The sequence below is a fragment of the Myotis daubentonii genome, chromosome 3 (genome assembly GCF_963259705.1).
Source record: "Myotis daubentonii chromosome 3, mMyoDau2.1, whole genome shotgun sequence".
Classification (NCBI taxonomy): Eukaryota; Metazoa; Chordata; class Mammalia; order Chiroptera; family Vespertilionidae; genus Myotis; species Myotis daubentonii.
The window spans coordinates 7239783-7256137 of record NC_081842.1 but is presented as its reverse complement, the minus strand read 5'-3'; the positions used below and the strand labels follow the sequence as shown (position 1 = coordinate 7256137).

The 16355-nt window shown below is 49.8% G+C and overlaps 1 protein-coding gene across 2 annotated transcripts in view; it reads right to left on the bottom strand.

Moving 5' to 3' along the window:
* The window catches only part of UBASH3A (ubiquitin associated and SH3 domain containing A), a 43426-nt gene that overhangs the window by 17971 nt on the left and 9100 nt on the right, over window positions 1–16355 (bottom strand). For both annotated transcript variants that reach the window (XM_059686531.1, XM_059686532.1), the window contains exons 5-8: window positions 14155–14324; window positions 12950–13158; window positions 4189–4315; window positions 797–896 (exon numbers count right to left, since the gene is read on the bottom strand). In XM_059686531.1, the coding sequence (XP_059542514.1) occupies window positions 797–896; window positions 4189–4315; window positions 12950–13158; window positions 14155–14324 (606 nt within the window). The remainder of the gene's footprint in view (window positions 1–796; window positions 897–4188; window positions 4316–12949; window positions 13159–14154; window positions 14325–16355) is intronic.

Below are 16355 nucleotides of genomic sequence, written 5' to 3'. Positions count from 1 at the left end.
GCCAATGGTTTTCCCAATTCATTTCCTCCTTTCTTAGCCTGCTGGGCTCCTGGAGGGATCCCCAAAGGCCGGACTAGCCCAGCTTCTGTGAATGGATTTTATCACTGTGTTCATTCAATACCTTCATGTATACAGTTAGCCTTGGCTTAGAAATTGTGGCTCTCCGTTAGGGGACCAGCACTGATACAGATGTGGATCCTCAGTACGGAGATCAGCTTGTGGGTATGTTGTATTTCCAAGCACTGTTGGTAGTCTTGGCATCCAGAGGTGTGCAGTTGGGGTGAGAAAGAGAGACATTCAAAAATATGTCCTTTGGTTAAGAAAGATAGACAAACATGGTAGGGAAATGGCCACCGCAGTGAAGATAAGCTGGGAGAGATAGGGCGAGTTGATTGTGAGATAGGGCACATGCTGGCACCTGAGGGTACAGAGACCGCAGGCCAGGGTGACTTGTTTGGAAGTCAGGGCTGCACTCACTAACCAAATACTGTGTGTGCTGTGGGATTAAGTGGACTGGCCATGTGTCACATTAGTGGATTTGCTTACTATTAAAGCTGTTCCTTCATTTCCCACAACGCATTTGACCTAAGAGACTCATAGACAACACACACTCTCAAATGCTTCCATGTAACCCATACAGGGAAGATGTAGCATGCATCCACTCCCTGTGTACAATTATATGGGGTCGTTCTAAAGAATGGTACCCTGGGGAATCTAGCTTGGAAACCCGGGAAGTGGTCTCAGTTGTTAGATTCATCTTATTTCTGTGGTTAGAGGCAGCCCGGCCTTGACCCACCGTCAGGAGTGGAGCACTGCTGTAGCCATGACTTCCCAAAGATTTGGTCCACTCTCTCCCCGTGGCGCACCACCAGCACGCTTCTCCTCACGATGGCGGCCTGCGATGGAGGAAGGGGAGAAAAGTTGGGGTAAGCAACAGACATGCTAAAAAATATGTCCATCCGTTGAATAGCATAGCCAAACATGGTTAAAATGTGCAATTTAACATTTGCATTAGAAGACTTCTTCAAAAACAGAAGTCGTCCAACAGCTGGCCTGGGTATGGGTGCCTTCCTTCCTTGGTCCGTAGCTACGTCCCATTTTACCACCATCATCACAGTGAAAGAGGACCAGGAATTGCAGGTTCCAATGTCTTTAATTTCTTGCACCTTTTTATCTCCTGAGCATTATCACATTATAAAGGAAATGAAAAGAAACAAAATGCCCAAATCATAGCACATTAACTTCTCTACTCTTTGGCTCTTCCAAGTCCTTATCCCTTGTCTTAGTCCATTCCAGCTGCTCTAACAGAACACCACACACGGTGCCTTATAAGCAACAGACATTTATTTCTCCCAGTTCCAGAGGTGGGAAGTGCCAGAGGTCAGGGTGCCAGCATGGTAGGGCGAGGGCCCCCTGCTTAGTTGCAGACTTCTTTCTGTGTCCTCACGTGGTGGAAGGGGCAAGGAGCTATCGGGTCTCCTTTATAAGGGCACTAATCCCACTCACGAGGGCTCCACCCTCAGGACGGAAGCACCTCCCAAAGGCCCCACCTGTTAATACCATCACCCCGGGGCCTAGGGACAAGGCAAAGCAAGTGCCATGGTCGTCTCTTACTGGAGTGCGCAGCTGTTGGTTCTGGATGCCAATACCCACCTCCTAGGGCGGAGCTCCAGGTGGAAAGCTGTCTTACAAATTTGCATATGGTGGCTCAGGGGTTGCCTATACTGATACCAGGATGCCTCTCCCCTCCAAGAATGAATATGAAAATATCCTGTCCCATTCCCTGTCTCTACTTGAGCTGCAAGTAGTTTGCAAGGCACACAGGTGCTCCTGGCTGCTGTCTGCTTACTGACCATCTCAAAGTACTCTCTGTGCGTTGGGATGAGGGTTTGGATTTGGGGCATTTTCTTCCCTAGAAGATCCTGGACCACTTTGACTTTGAAAAGCAGAGCTTGGCAACAAGAATATTTAGATACAGTGAAAGGTCCGTGGGGAATGGAATGATTGAGCCCTGGGGTCCACACAACAACACGGTTGTGCTGACTCTTTAGTCATGAGGTGCTGTATGTGTGTCCTGTGGCTGCTGCAACCAAGTGCCACCAACTGGGTGGCTTTAAACCAAATAAATGTATTCCCTCACAGTTCTGGGCAATAGAACTTTGAAATCAGGGTGTCTGCGAGGCCGTGCTCCCTCGAGGTTATAGGGGAGGGTTCTTCCTGCCTCCTCCAGGTCCTGGTGGCGCTAGCAAGCCTTGGCTTGTGGCCACATTGCTCCAATCTCTGCCTTGTGCTCATGTGGCCTCTTCCCTGTGTGTCTGTGTCTTTTCCTCTTCTGCATATCAAATTCTCTCTGTTTTCCTCTCATAAGGACAGTTGTGATTAGATTTAGGGCTCCCGGGATAATCCAGAATACTCTCCTCATCAAGACCCTTCACTCAGTCCCATATGCAAAGGCCCTTTTTCCTTATAGAGTAACATTCACAGTCCCTATTAGGAACACCTATCATTGAGGACATTGTTCAGCCACTACATGTCCATTTTGCCAAACTTGATGCCACAGTTTTCTTTTCTTGCTATTTGGAGGGGGCACACGCAGACCAGGTGAGAGCGTTCAGAACTCAGGAGGCGCGTGTTAGGTTTTCATGCATTTAAAGCACCAGTGAGTTCAGACACAGGCCGAGCGGTAGTTAGCGTAAGTCTTTCATTCCAGCTTCTCCCTGCCCATCAATCTGGAAAGGGGGTCCAGTCTCAGGGAGCCCCCTGGTTTATGTCTGCTCTCACACTCTCCACCTGGTGAGTCCAGGCTCCACTGCACCTTCCAGAGCCTGGGCAGTTTGGGGGTGGGAGCCCCGTTTTTGACTCTGTGGTGGCAGGTCTCTAGCTGCCGTCAGAGGCTCCTCTGCTCTGGTCCATTCTTTCTCACTGGAGACCTGGCTAACAGCGATGCCGGGCTGCCTCCCCAGCGTCCAGCGTTTTGTGCTCAGCTTTTGTCTGAACTGAGCCCACCCCAGCCTGGAGGCAGCCTCCGGGGGACTGACGGGTTCTTGGGGATGGAGTTTTGGATTGAGGGTGATTCAGTCGGGAGTCTTGGTCAGGGCCCTTATTAGGTCATTCCATGGTTTATCCAGTGAGATCTATGGGCCGGGCCTGAGTCAGGCTCTGGGACACAGGATGAGCCAGATGCCGTGGCCCTGCCCTCTGGGCAGGAACGGTCTCTCAGCCCCAGGGCTGGCCTGCAGTGGACAAGGGACATCCCGTCTCATGTAATTCTTGAAACAGCCCAATGTGGGGGCGTTTAGGTGTCTGTACTCCCACAAGCTTCCCAGCCTCTGCAGGCCTCAGTCTTCAGATCTGTAAATTGGGGATGGAGTGGGACTAATGCCCCCTATGCTGGTTGGGGTGGTAGTGGCTGGAATGAAAGCCTAAAGTAATGGGTGTGGCACAGAGTGGGGACGTGGAGGGACTGCTCACTCAGGCCACAGAGGCATTTGCACTGGAGAGGAACCGGCCAGGGGCCAGCTGCAGGTGCTGCCCGGCCCCTGGGTTCCTCATAAGGGAAGGTTGGGGCTCTGTCCAGAGGGGTGCTGCCTGCTCCTTGGGGGCCCTGCCCGCGGCCTTCACCCCGACGCTCCCCATGCAGGTGGTGGGCTCAGATGCCCTTGCCGTGCCCCTGACCCAGGTCCTGAGGCTGCCATCACCCCCTGTCACTGAGCCTGAGCCTCCTTACCTCCCCCAGCCTGACTTGTAAGCTCAGAAACTCCATCTTTCAGGGGCCCAGAAGGAGGGGACTTCATCAGGGTCACCCAGCTTGTAATGAGAGAATCGGGTGAGAGCTCTGGATTCCAGGCAGGGCTGTGTCCCTGTCCCTTCCCTGCCCTGTGTCCTAGCGTCTTGATGAGTTACAGCCATGTGCTCCCTGTTCTTGCAGACTCAGCAGGCCTCTCTGGAGCGCAGGCCGGTTCTCAGCTGTTGGGGGGGGGGGAGGGGCGTTTCACCCTGTGCCGAGGTGACAGAGCAGCGCGGTGCCTCAGCCCAGAAGGGGTGGGCCTCCTGCCACCCCCACCCTGTCTGTGCTTTACTCCGGGAAGCAGGGGGGTATGTGTCTATAGAACAAAAGCCGCACCCGCGAGGCTGTGTCTACTCAGAGTTAATACAAAGGGCCCCACTTTACAGAAAGGGCTCCCTCACCTGTAGGGCCTGCAGGCTGCCGGCACTCCTTGGCCGTGGCGGGGGAAGGAGCTCCCCATTCCGTCTGCTGCTGGCTTCACCGTCCTTTCTGGGGTTCGGGTCCATGGCCAGGCTGAAGGTGTATGTCCTGTGGGAGAGGAAATGAGGTGCTGCGTCAGGATGACGTGGGAAGCACTGGTCTTGCTCGAGGTGTACACGTCCAGATAAGGTCACGGGGGGGACAAGTGAAACAATGAGGTCAAAGAGCTCAGTGCTCAGCACGGAAAAGATTCTGAGTAAATGGTGGCCGTTTGTCACCATCTCGCCGCCTGTCACCAAATCCATAAGTTGAAGTCCTGAATCTTTGGGACCTCAGAATACGACAATATTTGGAGATAGGGCGTCTTTAAAGAGGAAATTAAGGTAAAATGAGGTCACTAGGGTGGGCCTTATAAGAAGAGGAGACAGGGACACAGACACACACAGAGGGACAACCATGTGAGGACACAGGGAAAAGACAGCCATCTGCTTGCCAAGGAGAGAGGCCTCAGGAGAAACAAGCCCCATAGACACCTTGATCTTGGACTGTCAGCCTCAAGACTGTGAAAGAATAGCTTCTACTATTTATCCGCCCAGCCCGTGGTACCTTGTTACAGCAGCCTGAGCAGACTGTACACCAATCTCTTAGAGTCACCCTCTGTAGTAGCTGGCAGTGTCAAGGTCGGTGTGGTTGGGATACAGGAATGAATGAACAGTGAACACACACTTAAAGAGCTGTGCAAGCAGGAAAGGGGCAGGTGCTCTAGTGGGAGAGTGGGTGAAAGCAGTGCCCGGATGTTGTAGGCCATGAGGAAACTGCTACCTGTCCCGGGAGTCAATCACGGTGCAGGGGTGGGTGGGATTCATGAGCTCTGATGACTGAAAGAAAGGACCATGGCAAACCATAGTATAAGAGCGGGTGGTGCTGATGGGGTGCCCTGAATGAGAGTGTCTGAAGGAACTGGAGGGGCCAGAGGAGGAGAGTGACGGAGGAACAGAGAACCTATGGCCAATGGTCACACATCCTCCTGGAGCAAGCCAATGTCCGTTCCCCCGGGGGAGCACTCATTTTGTGAAAGGAAAGGTCATCTTTATAAACTCAATTTTAAAATAGTCTACACTCAGAGCAGAGAAATGGGGCAGCAGCTAGAGAGGGAAATGGGAAAAAGGAAATTGTGCGGGATTTTGTTTTTAAGTAAACATGGGAACAGCATGTTTGTTTGCTGGTGGGAACGCTCGGGGAGGTCTTAGGAAAAGTAGATGATGCTGGCACGATGGTCTTGGAGGGATGGGATGCAGGCACCAGAGGCCAGTGTCTGATGAGGGAAAAGGGCAGCTGGTGTAGAGACTGCAGGTGGGTGGTGTGGTGGCGACAGCTGGTGGACACGACCTGTCATGTTGGGTGGGAATGAAGAATACAGTAGATGGCATCCTGGTTAAATGAAAAGTTAGACACAAATCAGCTGGTGGGCAGAAGTGCCCGAGGGCTGTGTGTCCAGGGATGCCTGGGCCACAGGTGGTGCGATGACAGAGGAGGAGAAGGAGGCAGGTGATCTGATCACGCAGGTGACTGGGAAGGGACATCGCCTTTGTTACTATTTTCTTAAGAGTATTGTTCCCAACTGGCTCTGTGGGCTGTAGTATTCTTGATGACTTTTCACATGCAGAAACCTTAAATATTAAGCATTTAATCATCATTATGAAAGGCAGACTTAATGCCCTAGCCTGTTTGACTCAGTGGATAGAGCATCAGCCTGTGGCCTGAAGGGTCCTGGGTTCGATTCTAGTCAAGGGCACAAACCTTAGTTGCAGACTTGGTTGCAACTCAGGCACCTGTGCAAGCAACCAATCGATGTGTCTCTCTCACATTGATGTTTCTTTCTCTCCGTCTCTCTCCCTCCATTCCACTCTCTCTCTAAAAACAAAAAATCAATGGAAAAATATCCTTGGGTGAGGATTAACAAAAATAAATACATAAATAAAATGTTTTTAAAAAAAGAGAGATAGAGTTAAATGTCTCTTTAAGACCTCTTCCATCCCTTATGTGCTTTCAAAGCTCTCCCCAGAGAGTCCAGAAATCAGAAATACACTAATTTAAACTGCTTTCTATTTTTAAATAATTTTCTTTTTCTGTTTAATGCTTAGCTTTGCCAGGAATTGGTTTCAGTGTATGACGTGAAGTCATGCAAAATACCATTTATTTTACACCCATTCTTTCCCTACTTCTTTTCTTTAAATATGTTTTTAAAATTGATTTTTAGAGAGAAAGGAAGGGAAAGAGATAGAAACATCAATGAGAGAGAAACTTCATAGATCAGCTGCCTCCTGCACGCCCTCTACTGTGGGTCGAGCCCACAACCCGGGCATGTACCCTGACCAGGAATTGAATAGTGGCCTGTTGGTTCCTGGATCGATGTTCAACCACTGAACCACACTGGCCAGGCTATTTCCCTGTTTCTGATGTAGCTATTAGATGTGAATGTCTCAATATCCCGCATGTACTGCTCTGTTATCTGTTCTGTCTCACCAATGTGTGTTTTCCTTTTCCTCCAGCCAAAACCATATTATAGATTTGTCACACATTTTTAACATCTGATAGGGTAACTACTCTGACTGTTTTTATTTTTCCAAGTTTTCTCGGCATGTGTCTCCTGTTTATTCTTCCAGATAAACTTTTCAGCTATTCACGGACGTTCCAGAAAACGACGCCACTGGGATTTTTCCTGGAATTTTTTAAAACCTGGAAATGACTCCAGGAGGCATGACTGTGGTCACATGATTCATTCTTTTAAATCACGAATGTGGTGTGTTTCTAATAATTGGCCCATTTGTTGAGTTTGCATTTCTCTTACAGAGGCCTCAGGGCCCCAAGTTCTCATTAAACCTCTAGCTCCCCAGCCGCCATCCTAAGACCCGGAGGAGGAACAGAGCCGGGAGCATCTCAGGGCCACCTGTCCTGCATCATCTCAACCATCCAGCGCCTCAGGTCGCCTGCTCCCACACCATGGGCCACATGCCTTGGACCATTCATCACCCTCACAGTGTTTTGCTTCAGTCAATGCATTTCTTACATTGTCTGCAACTTGTACCTTCTCTTTCCATGACGTTGCCTGTCCTGTCTTGAGCTGTAAACTCCTATGGGTGGTAACCAGGTCGAATAGACTCAGCGTGTTCATTTGAAATGTGAGCTTTAGCTGAGCATAGGCCCAGAACACCGATATTATAGTCGAACCATTGACATTTCCCACTTCAAATGCACACGCTCTCAGTAGTGAAGGCGCTATTCATAGTCTTATACTGACACAGGAAATGTTGGCTGGTTTCCTCTTCCTGCAGGCGAGGCGGGGACACCCGCACCCTGCTTGTGGCTCACCGTGTAGACAGCAGTCTCGTTATCTATAAATAACATCCGTGCCATTTACAGTTAGAGACAAAATTGACTTGTTTTTGCTAGTATTTCCAGTGCAACGCAATCAAAACGACCATGGCATTGGCAACGAGAGGAGAAAGGACCTCACACTTGAATATTTCTGTTTTTTTCTTTAACTTAAAAGAAACACCTACTGGTTAACTTATACCATAGATGTGTTAAATTCTCCCTGGCTTTTAAAAGGGGTTGTGTGGATAAGGTCCCTGTATTAGTTGCTAAAGCCACCATAACAAGGTACTGCAGACTGGGCGGCTTAAGCAACAGAAATTTATTCTCTCACAGTCTGGAGGCTGGACGTCCCAGATCCAGGTGTTGGCAGGGTTGGTTCCTCCTGAGGCCTCGCTTCTTGGCTAGTAGACGGTCGACTTCTCCCTGAGCCCTCACGTGGTCATCCTCTGGGTGTCTGTGTCCTGATCTCCTCTGCTTACAGGACACCAATCAGATTGCATTGGTGCCCACTCTAACAGCCTCATTTTAACCAAATCTCTTCCTAAAAGACCCCACCTCCAAGCACAGTCACGTCTTGAGGTGCCAGGAGTCAGGGTTTTCACCATATGAGTTTTGGGCGGACACAATTCAGCCCAGAACAATACCATCATTCCATCAGAGCTGCTTGCCACCAGCTCACGCTGTGGTTTTGCAAAGTTACAGGCTCAGTGCTGGACCCCTCCTCTCGGCTAGAAGGTGACTAAATGTTCTCTAAGCCCTACCCCCCGGGCCTCTCTGCTCTTGGTTCTACGATACGCTACGTGCACTGTCCTGTGTGGAGGGTTGAAAACTGCTGTGATTCAAGACTACAGTCCTCCATCACCTCTGATTCTTTTCTTCACAGTAACAGATAAACATTGTCGTGTGAATTGTTGTCAAGGAAATCCAGGCTACTGGGACCATCAGTGTATAGGCTGAGGTTGTTGTACTGGTGAGGGATGCCTGATGTTTTAGTTGCCAAGCAATGAGCATCATAGCTGCATACTCACACCTGGAAGTGTGTCCCTGAAGGACTCCTCCCGCATCTGCTCCCAGATGCTGTAAGGCCGGCAGTTCTTGCTGACTGGGTTGCACAAGCCAACCAGTGCAGGGGCCAAGGGTGAGCCCTGCAGTTGATGCTGTAGGGGAATCTACATCTGCCCACAGCTAAGCTGGCCTCTGGACAGTGCCATCTGACCACAAGCCCACTACTCGAAGCTTTTTTTTTTTTTTTTTTTAAAGCACAGTTTTAAAAGGCTTGGCCAGGACCCCGAGACTGACAGCACACTGGCTATCTGCCATTCTGGCCAAGAATCATGTCACAGTTTGTCTCACTGCTCCCCCAGGGAGGACGGGCTGCTTCTAAAACACAGCCAAGCAGATGCCCCACAGCCCAGTCTAGTACTTACTTTTCTCTCGTTTTGTTGCAGTTTTCATTAATATTTACTAATTCCTAAGGGAAATTCGTCTCTGAGGAGAACAGTCCCAGAAATGTCAGGCTTAAAGGCTGGAGTGATTATTTTGGTGCCTGACATTAATTGTGAAGTAAAAAATGTTATAGCCACAAGCTTATCTGCTACAGGGTCTTCTAGAAACATCCAGGTTGCCAATTGCCTGGCGATAGTGAAGCTCTCTGGTCTTGAGCAGAGAGGAGACCTGCTGAAGGACAGGGGCCTCGGGGAGCCCCATGACCCCGGAACTCAGTCTCCTGGAACCGGCATTTCCTCTCCTGCTGGAATAGTGTATTGGATCAGATGAGGACGGAGTTGGTACTAAGAGGAAGCAAGCGCTTCCTTAACTGTGTGACATCATCTAGCCTCTCTACTCCCTGGGTCCGAGGGTGCTCAGCCCTCCAGAGGGAGGGAGGGAGGTATTTGATGATCCCTGCAGTCCCTGGTGGCACCACCATCCTGGGATTTGTGGTGGGCCATGGGATCCATGACCCTGTCTACTCCTGCAAAATTGTGCTTCTCCCGAGCAACTGGTCTACCCGCCTGTGGGATGGCTGTGGTCATTGGTAGAAGCCACAGCCTTGCTCCCATTGTGTGTGGGACAGCTTGGAGCGGGGACCTCACAGCATGCACCTGGGGCACAAACCTCAGCCCTGGATCGTCTGACTTCTCTCCCTCTGACCCAATTTCCTTATAATCTTTACTTTTAAAATGGATTAAATTCTACTTTGAATAAGTAATACATTTATAGCATTCAAATTATAAAAATTAAGGAATGGTTCTAGAAAGTCTTCTTCTCATTCCTATTCCATCCCCCCAGCTTCAACCCCCACCCCCTCACTGGCACCTCTGTTAGAAGTTTCTAGAGATTCTCCTTTCCAGGGAACTTTGAGACAGAGACTTGCCTAAAATACATATCATGCATGTATATGCATAGCCAAGTATGTCTAACTTCATCCTTTCTCCACGAATGGTATTATACACACTGTTCTGCAACTTACCTAAGATGTTTTTCAACTTACCTAGGATTAAAATACTTCCTCATTACCATTTCAAAAAATTGCAACTATTGTATTGTGTGGATGTACCCCAGTTTAGCTCACTGGCTTATTTTTAAATTTAGTTATCTCTTCCATAGGCAGTTTAGGTCTTGGTTGAAAGCATACACACACCTTTTCCCAGTTATCCACTCAAATGCCATCTAGGTGCTACTGTGAAGAGATTTTGCAGATGTGATTAAAGTCCTTAATCAGTTGACTTTAAGTTAATCAAAAGGGGGAATGTCCTGACTGGGCTTGACTTATTCAGTTGGAAGGTCTTTAAAAATGGCTTAGGGCTTCCCTGAGCTCAGAGATTCCAAGTAGCAGCTGTGTCTGCAACTGCTCATCTACCTGCCCATGCATGATATGTATTTATATGCAAGTTTACTGGATTGTCACACCTAGACCACCAGCTTTCGCTCGCCCATGGTTTCCAGGCAGCTGTGGTCTCCTTCCCGTCCTCTTGCCTGCCCTTGCTTGGCCAGTCACAACAATTGCACAAGGAAATTCCCTGTAATAAATCCATATATGTACATGTACATACATGTGTGCAATGTATGTATATGTTATAATACAAATAATACAAGCAATATAACAAAATATAAATTATAATTATAAATAATTAAATATTACCTATAGACTAGTATATATATATATCTATACATACACAAGGTGAGGCAAAAGTAGGTTTACCGTAATTAAAATAATACAATAATCAGTAAATAATAATCCAAGAATAAACTCTTGTTTTGCATACTCACAACTGTAAACCTACTTCAGCTCTACCTTATATAATATAAAAATTACTGTTAAACCGTAATAGAAATATGGATGTTAAAGGTGTTGCTGGTGAAGACTCAGAAGGAGTGAGACACACATTATAGGAAACTGAAGGAAGGGGTGTCCTAATATGTAGTGGGAAAAAGTTTAGTGAAATTGTCTGTGGAAAGCAGAACTTGTAAGTGAGGAAGTTGGTTATGTGGCTAAGGACACATCCATGCAGTGTGTTAAAGGTGTGAGGAGAGAGAGAAATTGAGGGAAGAATCTATCTATATATATATATCCTATCTAATAAAGAGGAAATATGCTAATCGACCCTCATGCTGTTGCAATGATGGCAGCGCCCAAAGCCAATAAGGAGGGACTATGCTAATTAACTGCCCCACCCTCAAAGATGGCAGCACCCACAGCCACAAGATGGCTGGCAGGGGAGGGCAGTTGTGGGCGATCAGGCCAGCAGGGCAGGACAGTTAGGGGCAACCAGGCCAATAGGGGAGGGCAGTGGGGAGGGGGGGACCAGGCTGGTAGGAGAAGGCAGTTGGGGGTGATCAGGCCGGCAGGGAAGTAGTTAGGGGGTGATCAGGTTGGCAGGCAGAAGCAGTTAGGGGCAATCAGGTGAGCGGTTGGGAGCCAGGAGTCCCAGATTGTGAGAGGGATGTCCGACTGCCGGTTTAGGCCTGATCCCACAGTGACTGGGCCTAAACAGGCAGTTGGACATTCCCCAAGGGTTCCAAGATTAGAGAGGGTGCAGGCTGGGCTGAGGGACACCCCCCCTCCCAGTGCATGAATTTCATGCACCGGGCCTCTAATATATATATATATATATATATATATATATATATATATATATATATATATATATATATAATATGAAAATTAGGCCGGGATGCTGTAATGGGTCATGACCAGACAGGAGGAGGTTGTGCCCACAGGTGAGGCCAGAGCGGAGATGGAGACAGACACAGGGGGGCCTGCCTGAGCTGGCGCAGCGGCTCCAGTGGCCTGGAGCAGACACAGGCAGGGGGGTAGGGGGGTCCCGGCCACCTACGGTGCGGGTCCGGCCCAACTCCTGTGGTGGCCCATGGGGTGCCTCCTCACATGGTGGGTGGTGGGGCGCCTCCTTGTGTGATTTCAATCGTGCGCTGGGCCTCTAGTTGTTAAATAAGAGGAACCAGTACTTGGTGATTGTGAAAATCCTCAGACTCTTCAGATAATGTTAAAGATGCTAAAATTAAGAAATTCCAGCCCCACCAGTGTGGCTCAGGGGTTGAGTGTAAACCCATGAACCGGGAAGTCACAGTTTGATTTCTGTTCAGGGCACATGCCTGGGTTGCTGGCTTGGTTACCGGTAGGGGGCGTGCAGGAGGCAGCTGATCAAAGATTCTCTCTCATCATGGATGTTTCTCTCTCTCCCTTTCTTACTCTGAAATCAATAAAAACATAAAAAATAAATTCCAGCTGAAGTCACGAGGAGTGACTGACATTAATTGTGAAGTAACTACTCTAAGGAAATGAATTCTGTCAACAACCGTGTGAGCTTGTGGGAGGACCCCCAGCCTCAGATAACCCTTCCGCCCCAGCCAAACCTGACTGCAGCTTGGGAGCCTCTGAGCTAAGCCATGTCCAGACTCCTGACCCATGGAAACTGTGGGATAATACATGGATGTGGTTTAGCTGTTAAGGACATGATCACACAGCAATAGGAAACTAATAATATACCGTAGGACCCTACAGTTTATCCATTGGGTGGAAGGATAAGTAAAACCAAGCGCAGGACCTCTGATGGTAATTTATATCCATAAGAAGGAAGTGGTATTGTGCAGTCTTTTGGGATTACGGTCTTAGAAGCCATTAGAGTAATCCATGTTTTCTGAACGTCATCAGCAGAAAACCACGAATCAGCCAGGACACTTACCGTATCCCTGCAGGGAGAACGTTGCTGGCACGGAGAAGGCAATTTTTACCAACGATGGGATGGTCGGGAAGCAGGCCAACACTGTGCCCACTGTTTTCAGGGGGACGCTCTCGGGCACTAACTCAGAGACCGTTGGGCTGCCGCTAGAGGCGACGCTCACCTGTGCTTCACCCAGGTGTCACACTCGCTGGCCCGCTCTGTGTAGTTCTCCGGCAGGAAGCCCCGGCAGCCGGTCCTCTGCGAGATCCCGATCGCCCAGCCTTCGCTGGCTTCCTCCTGCTGAGTGGGGTCCACGAAGATGTACTCGCCGGGACTTAGTGTCAGCTCGTCCATGTTCTGGGGCTTGTACTGAAACAGGGCCCGCAGGGTCTGGGAGAGAGGCAAAGGTGGTCACGGCTCCCGCAAGGACGTGTGCTGGGAAGGACTACTGTAGGAGGCTCACTGCTCTGGCTTTCAGGCTGCCTGGGGGGCTGTGTCCCCAAGACACTCCCCAAGCCTTTGTCTGATGACAGCGCAGAATATAACAAAGCACAGCATAGAATCCTTTGGATAGATTTAGAAATGAATGTTGGTGTCTATCATCTGTCTATGCATGGATGCATCTATCTATTATCGATCTATCATCCATCATCTCTCTACCATGTCTGTCATCTCTCTCTCTGACCATCTTTCCATCATTCATCTATCATCTATTCATCTACCTACCTACCTACCTACCTACCCACCTACCCATCTATCTTTGTGTTTATATTTTATATGAAAGATCTCAAAGTATAATCAGACTTTTACGTCTACCTTCCTTGCTGTGAAGTTTCTTATAGCTTCTCTTACAACATGGAACGTGGTGGATTCATTCATACTTATTTTGTGCGTCTGTAAGGAGCACTGCATGGTTTCCATTTGAACGAATCAACTTAGTGAGAGGAAGTCTTTGCCCAAATCATTATCTAAATAAATTAATAATATATCGATAAACCTTTGCAATCCTCTATTTTTAATGACCAGAAATGCTTCCATTTATTTTTTCCCCCAAGTTGTGTGTCTGTAACTGATACAGGGCGGGGCAAAAGTAGGTTTATAGTTGTTTGTATGGAAAAATAATACAATAATTAATAAATAATATAAGAATAAACTGTTTTGTGTACTCATAACTGTAAAACTACTTTTGTCCCGTCCTGTATATATAAAAGAATGCTAGTTGCAAATTGCACGAAAAGAGAAAGTTTTAGAGAAAGAATAGAAAGTTTTCCTTCTACTAAAATACCTCCAGTGGAGGGCTGCTGGGGTCAGTGCTTGGTCGGAGGGGCCGTTCATGCATTGGTTCCTGTGGGAGGACCCTGCCTGCCGGCCTGCCCGGCCGCTCACCTGGTAGTGCACAAAGCGCATGTCCCGCGAGTACAGCGCTGCGGTCCACTGGCAGCTGTGGCCCGGGTGCACGGCTCTGGCCAGCTGCTCCAGCGTCCTCTGGTGGTGGGGGTAGAACTTGTGGGCCAGCGTCAGGTGCAGCTGCTTGGTGCAAGGCTTCACGGTGCAGTCTGCAAAACCGGGTACACCCAGGGATGCCCGCCGTCAGCACTGCGCGACCAGGATGGCTACGCGCCCAGGCTCAGCAGCCCAAGCCTGTATCCGTGGCCTCCCTGCCTCCGCCCTGGAGCACCCTCGGCCGGCTTATGCCATCTTGCAGAGTTCACCTTTAGAGGAGCTGGTTGGGTACCTGCAGATTCTATAAGGAGGTGTCAGAGAGGTGGGAGCAGAGATGTGGATTTTCGGGGGTGTTCGGGGCCTATCAGTTTGTAAGCGAGTTGCCCAAGCAGTTGGTTAACATGGACGAAGTAGACGCTTCCCTCCCTGTCATCAGGGTGTCATCAGCGGCCAGGACTGGCAGGCTCACTCTCTGGGTCAATGACTGTTCAGCTGCAGAGTCTCAGGGAGGAAACACCAGAGGCCACGTGACTCTGTTAAACAGGACAGTCCCTCCGACACCGCTCACTGGCTCTGGTCCTCCTGGGGTCTCTGCCCTTGGGGCCCAGCCCTTAGGTCCTCACTCAGGGCTGTCGGGCCAGCCAGGGTCTGATTTCAGCGACGCCACAAGCACTTTATGTTCTGGGAGGTGGTGACCGACGAATGGACGGACGGAGCAGTTCTGAGTTTGGTGTCAGGTGGCCCTGGCTTTAGACGCGTCTGCCCTACTGGCGGGACCACCTTAGCCTGTCTCAGCCTCCATGGCGACAGCAACATGGAGGCTGCCTGCTGGGGCTGCTGTGGAAACCAGGCTTTCTGGAATCTCAGTAATGATCAGTTACGGCCTCCCCTCCCCCGGGCAGCACACACTAGCACACAGGCCTGTCTCCCCTGAAAAATGTCTCGGGTGCTGCGAGCACTTCCTAAAGCCCGGACGTGGCAGCCCCGCCCATGATTCACCCGCCTTTAGTGGCAAATGAGACCATGGAGGTGAGAAGCCTGAGGCAGGAGAGTGAGTGGGTGTCAGGGAAATTCCTTCTCTTGGGTGTCTCAGAGGTGGGGGCAGGGCCTCACCACATGAGTCAGTGCGGCCTGAGAAAGACCCACTGCTCTCCACACCGGGGCCATCGGTGAGTCACCCTGTTTCTGAATGAGCCCTTGTCTTTTCTTCTGTCTGTGCCCTGTGCCCATGGGGACGTTTCATTGGGGTGGAACCCAAGAGACACTGGAGCTGGCCCCTCCTACGCTCTCAGGCTCAGGTGCAGGGCACAGGCAGCGGAAGGGCAGGGCAGAGGCTCCTCGGGGTCCAGTGATGGACATGAGGTCAAGGCCGATCTCTCAGGACCGTGGCTGCTCAGCATGAAACCCAGCCCGTGGGGAGTGAGACGGAGCTGGACTCGAGGTCCGGTTCCACCACCCACTGGGTAGGAGACTGTTGGTGCCCTAGGGCTGTTCTCATCAATTGCCACACACTGGGTGGCTTACAACAGAAATGTGTTCCCGCAGAGTTCTGAAGATAGAAGTCTCCAGTCAAGGTGTTGGCAGGGCTCACTGCCTCTGGGCCTCTAGGGGAGGGCCCTTCCAGCCTCTCGCAGCTCCTGGGGCCTCCAGTCCTCCTTGGCTGTGGCTGCATCACTCAGTCTCCGCCTCATCTTCCTGTGGCCTCCTCCTGGGTCTCCTCTCTTCTCACAAGGACTCCGACACCAGTGATGGGATTTAGGACCCATCCTACTCCAGTGTGACCTCATTTTAACCAGTTACGTCTGCAAATACCCTGTTTCCAAATAGGGTCCTTTTCTGTGGTTGTGGGTAGACGGGGATTTTAGGGGACACTAATCAACCTATGACAGTGACCTTGGGCAGACATACTACCCTTCAGAGCCTCAGAGCCTCCATTTGGGAAATGGGCCAGGAGACCCACTTTTTGGGGAGGTGTGAAGACTGGCATTTGGAGAAAAAGGAATTTTGTTGATTCTCAAAGAATCTTTCCCCAAGAAGCCAAGGAGAGAGGACTAAGCTCATGCCCAAACATTCAAAGAAACCAGCCAGGACTTGTGTTTTACACACAGCACTAACTTGGTGAGGGTCGCTGCTCAAGGTGGGCA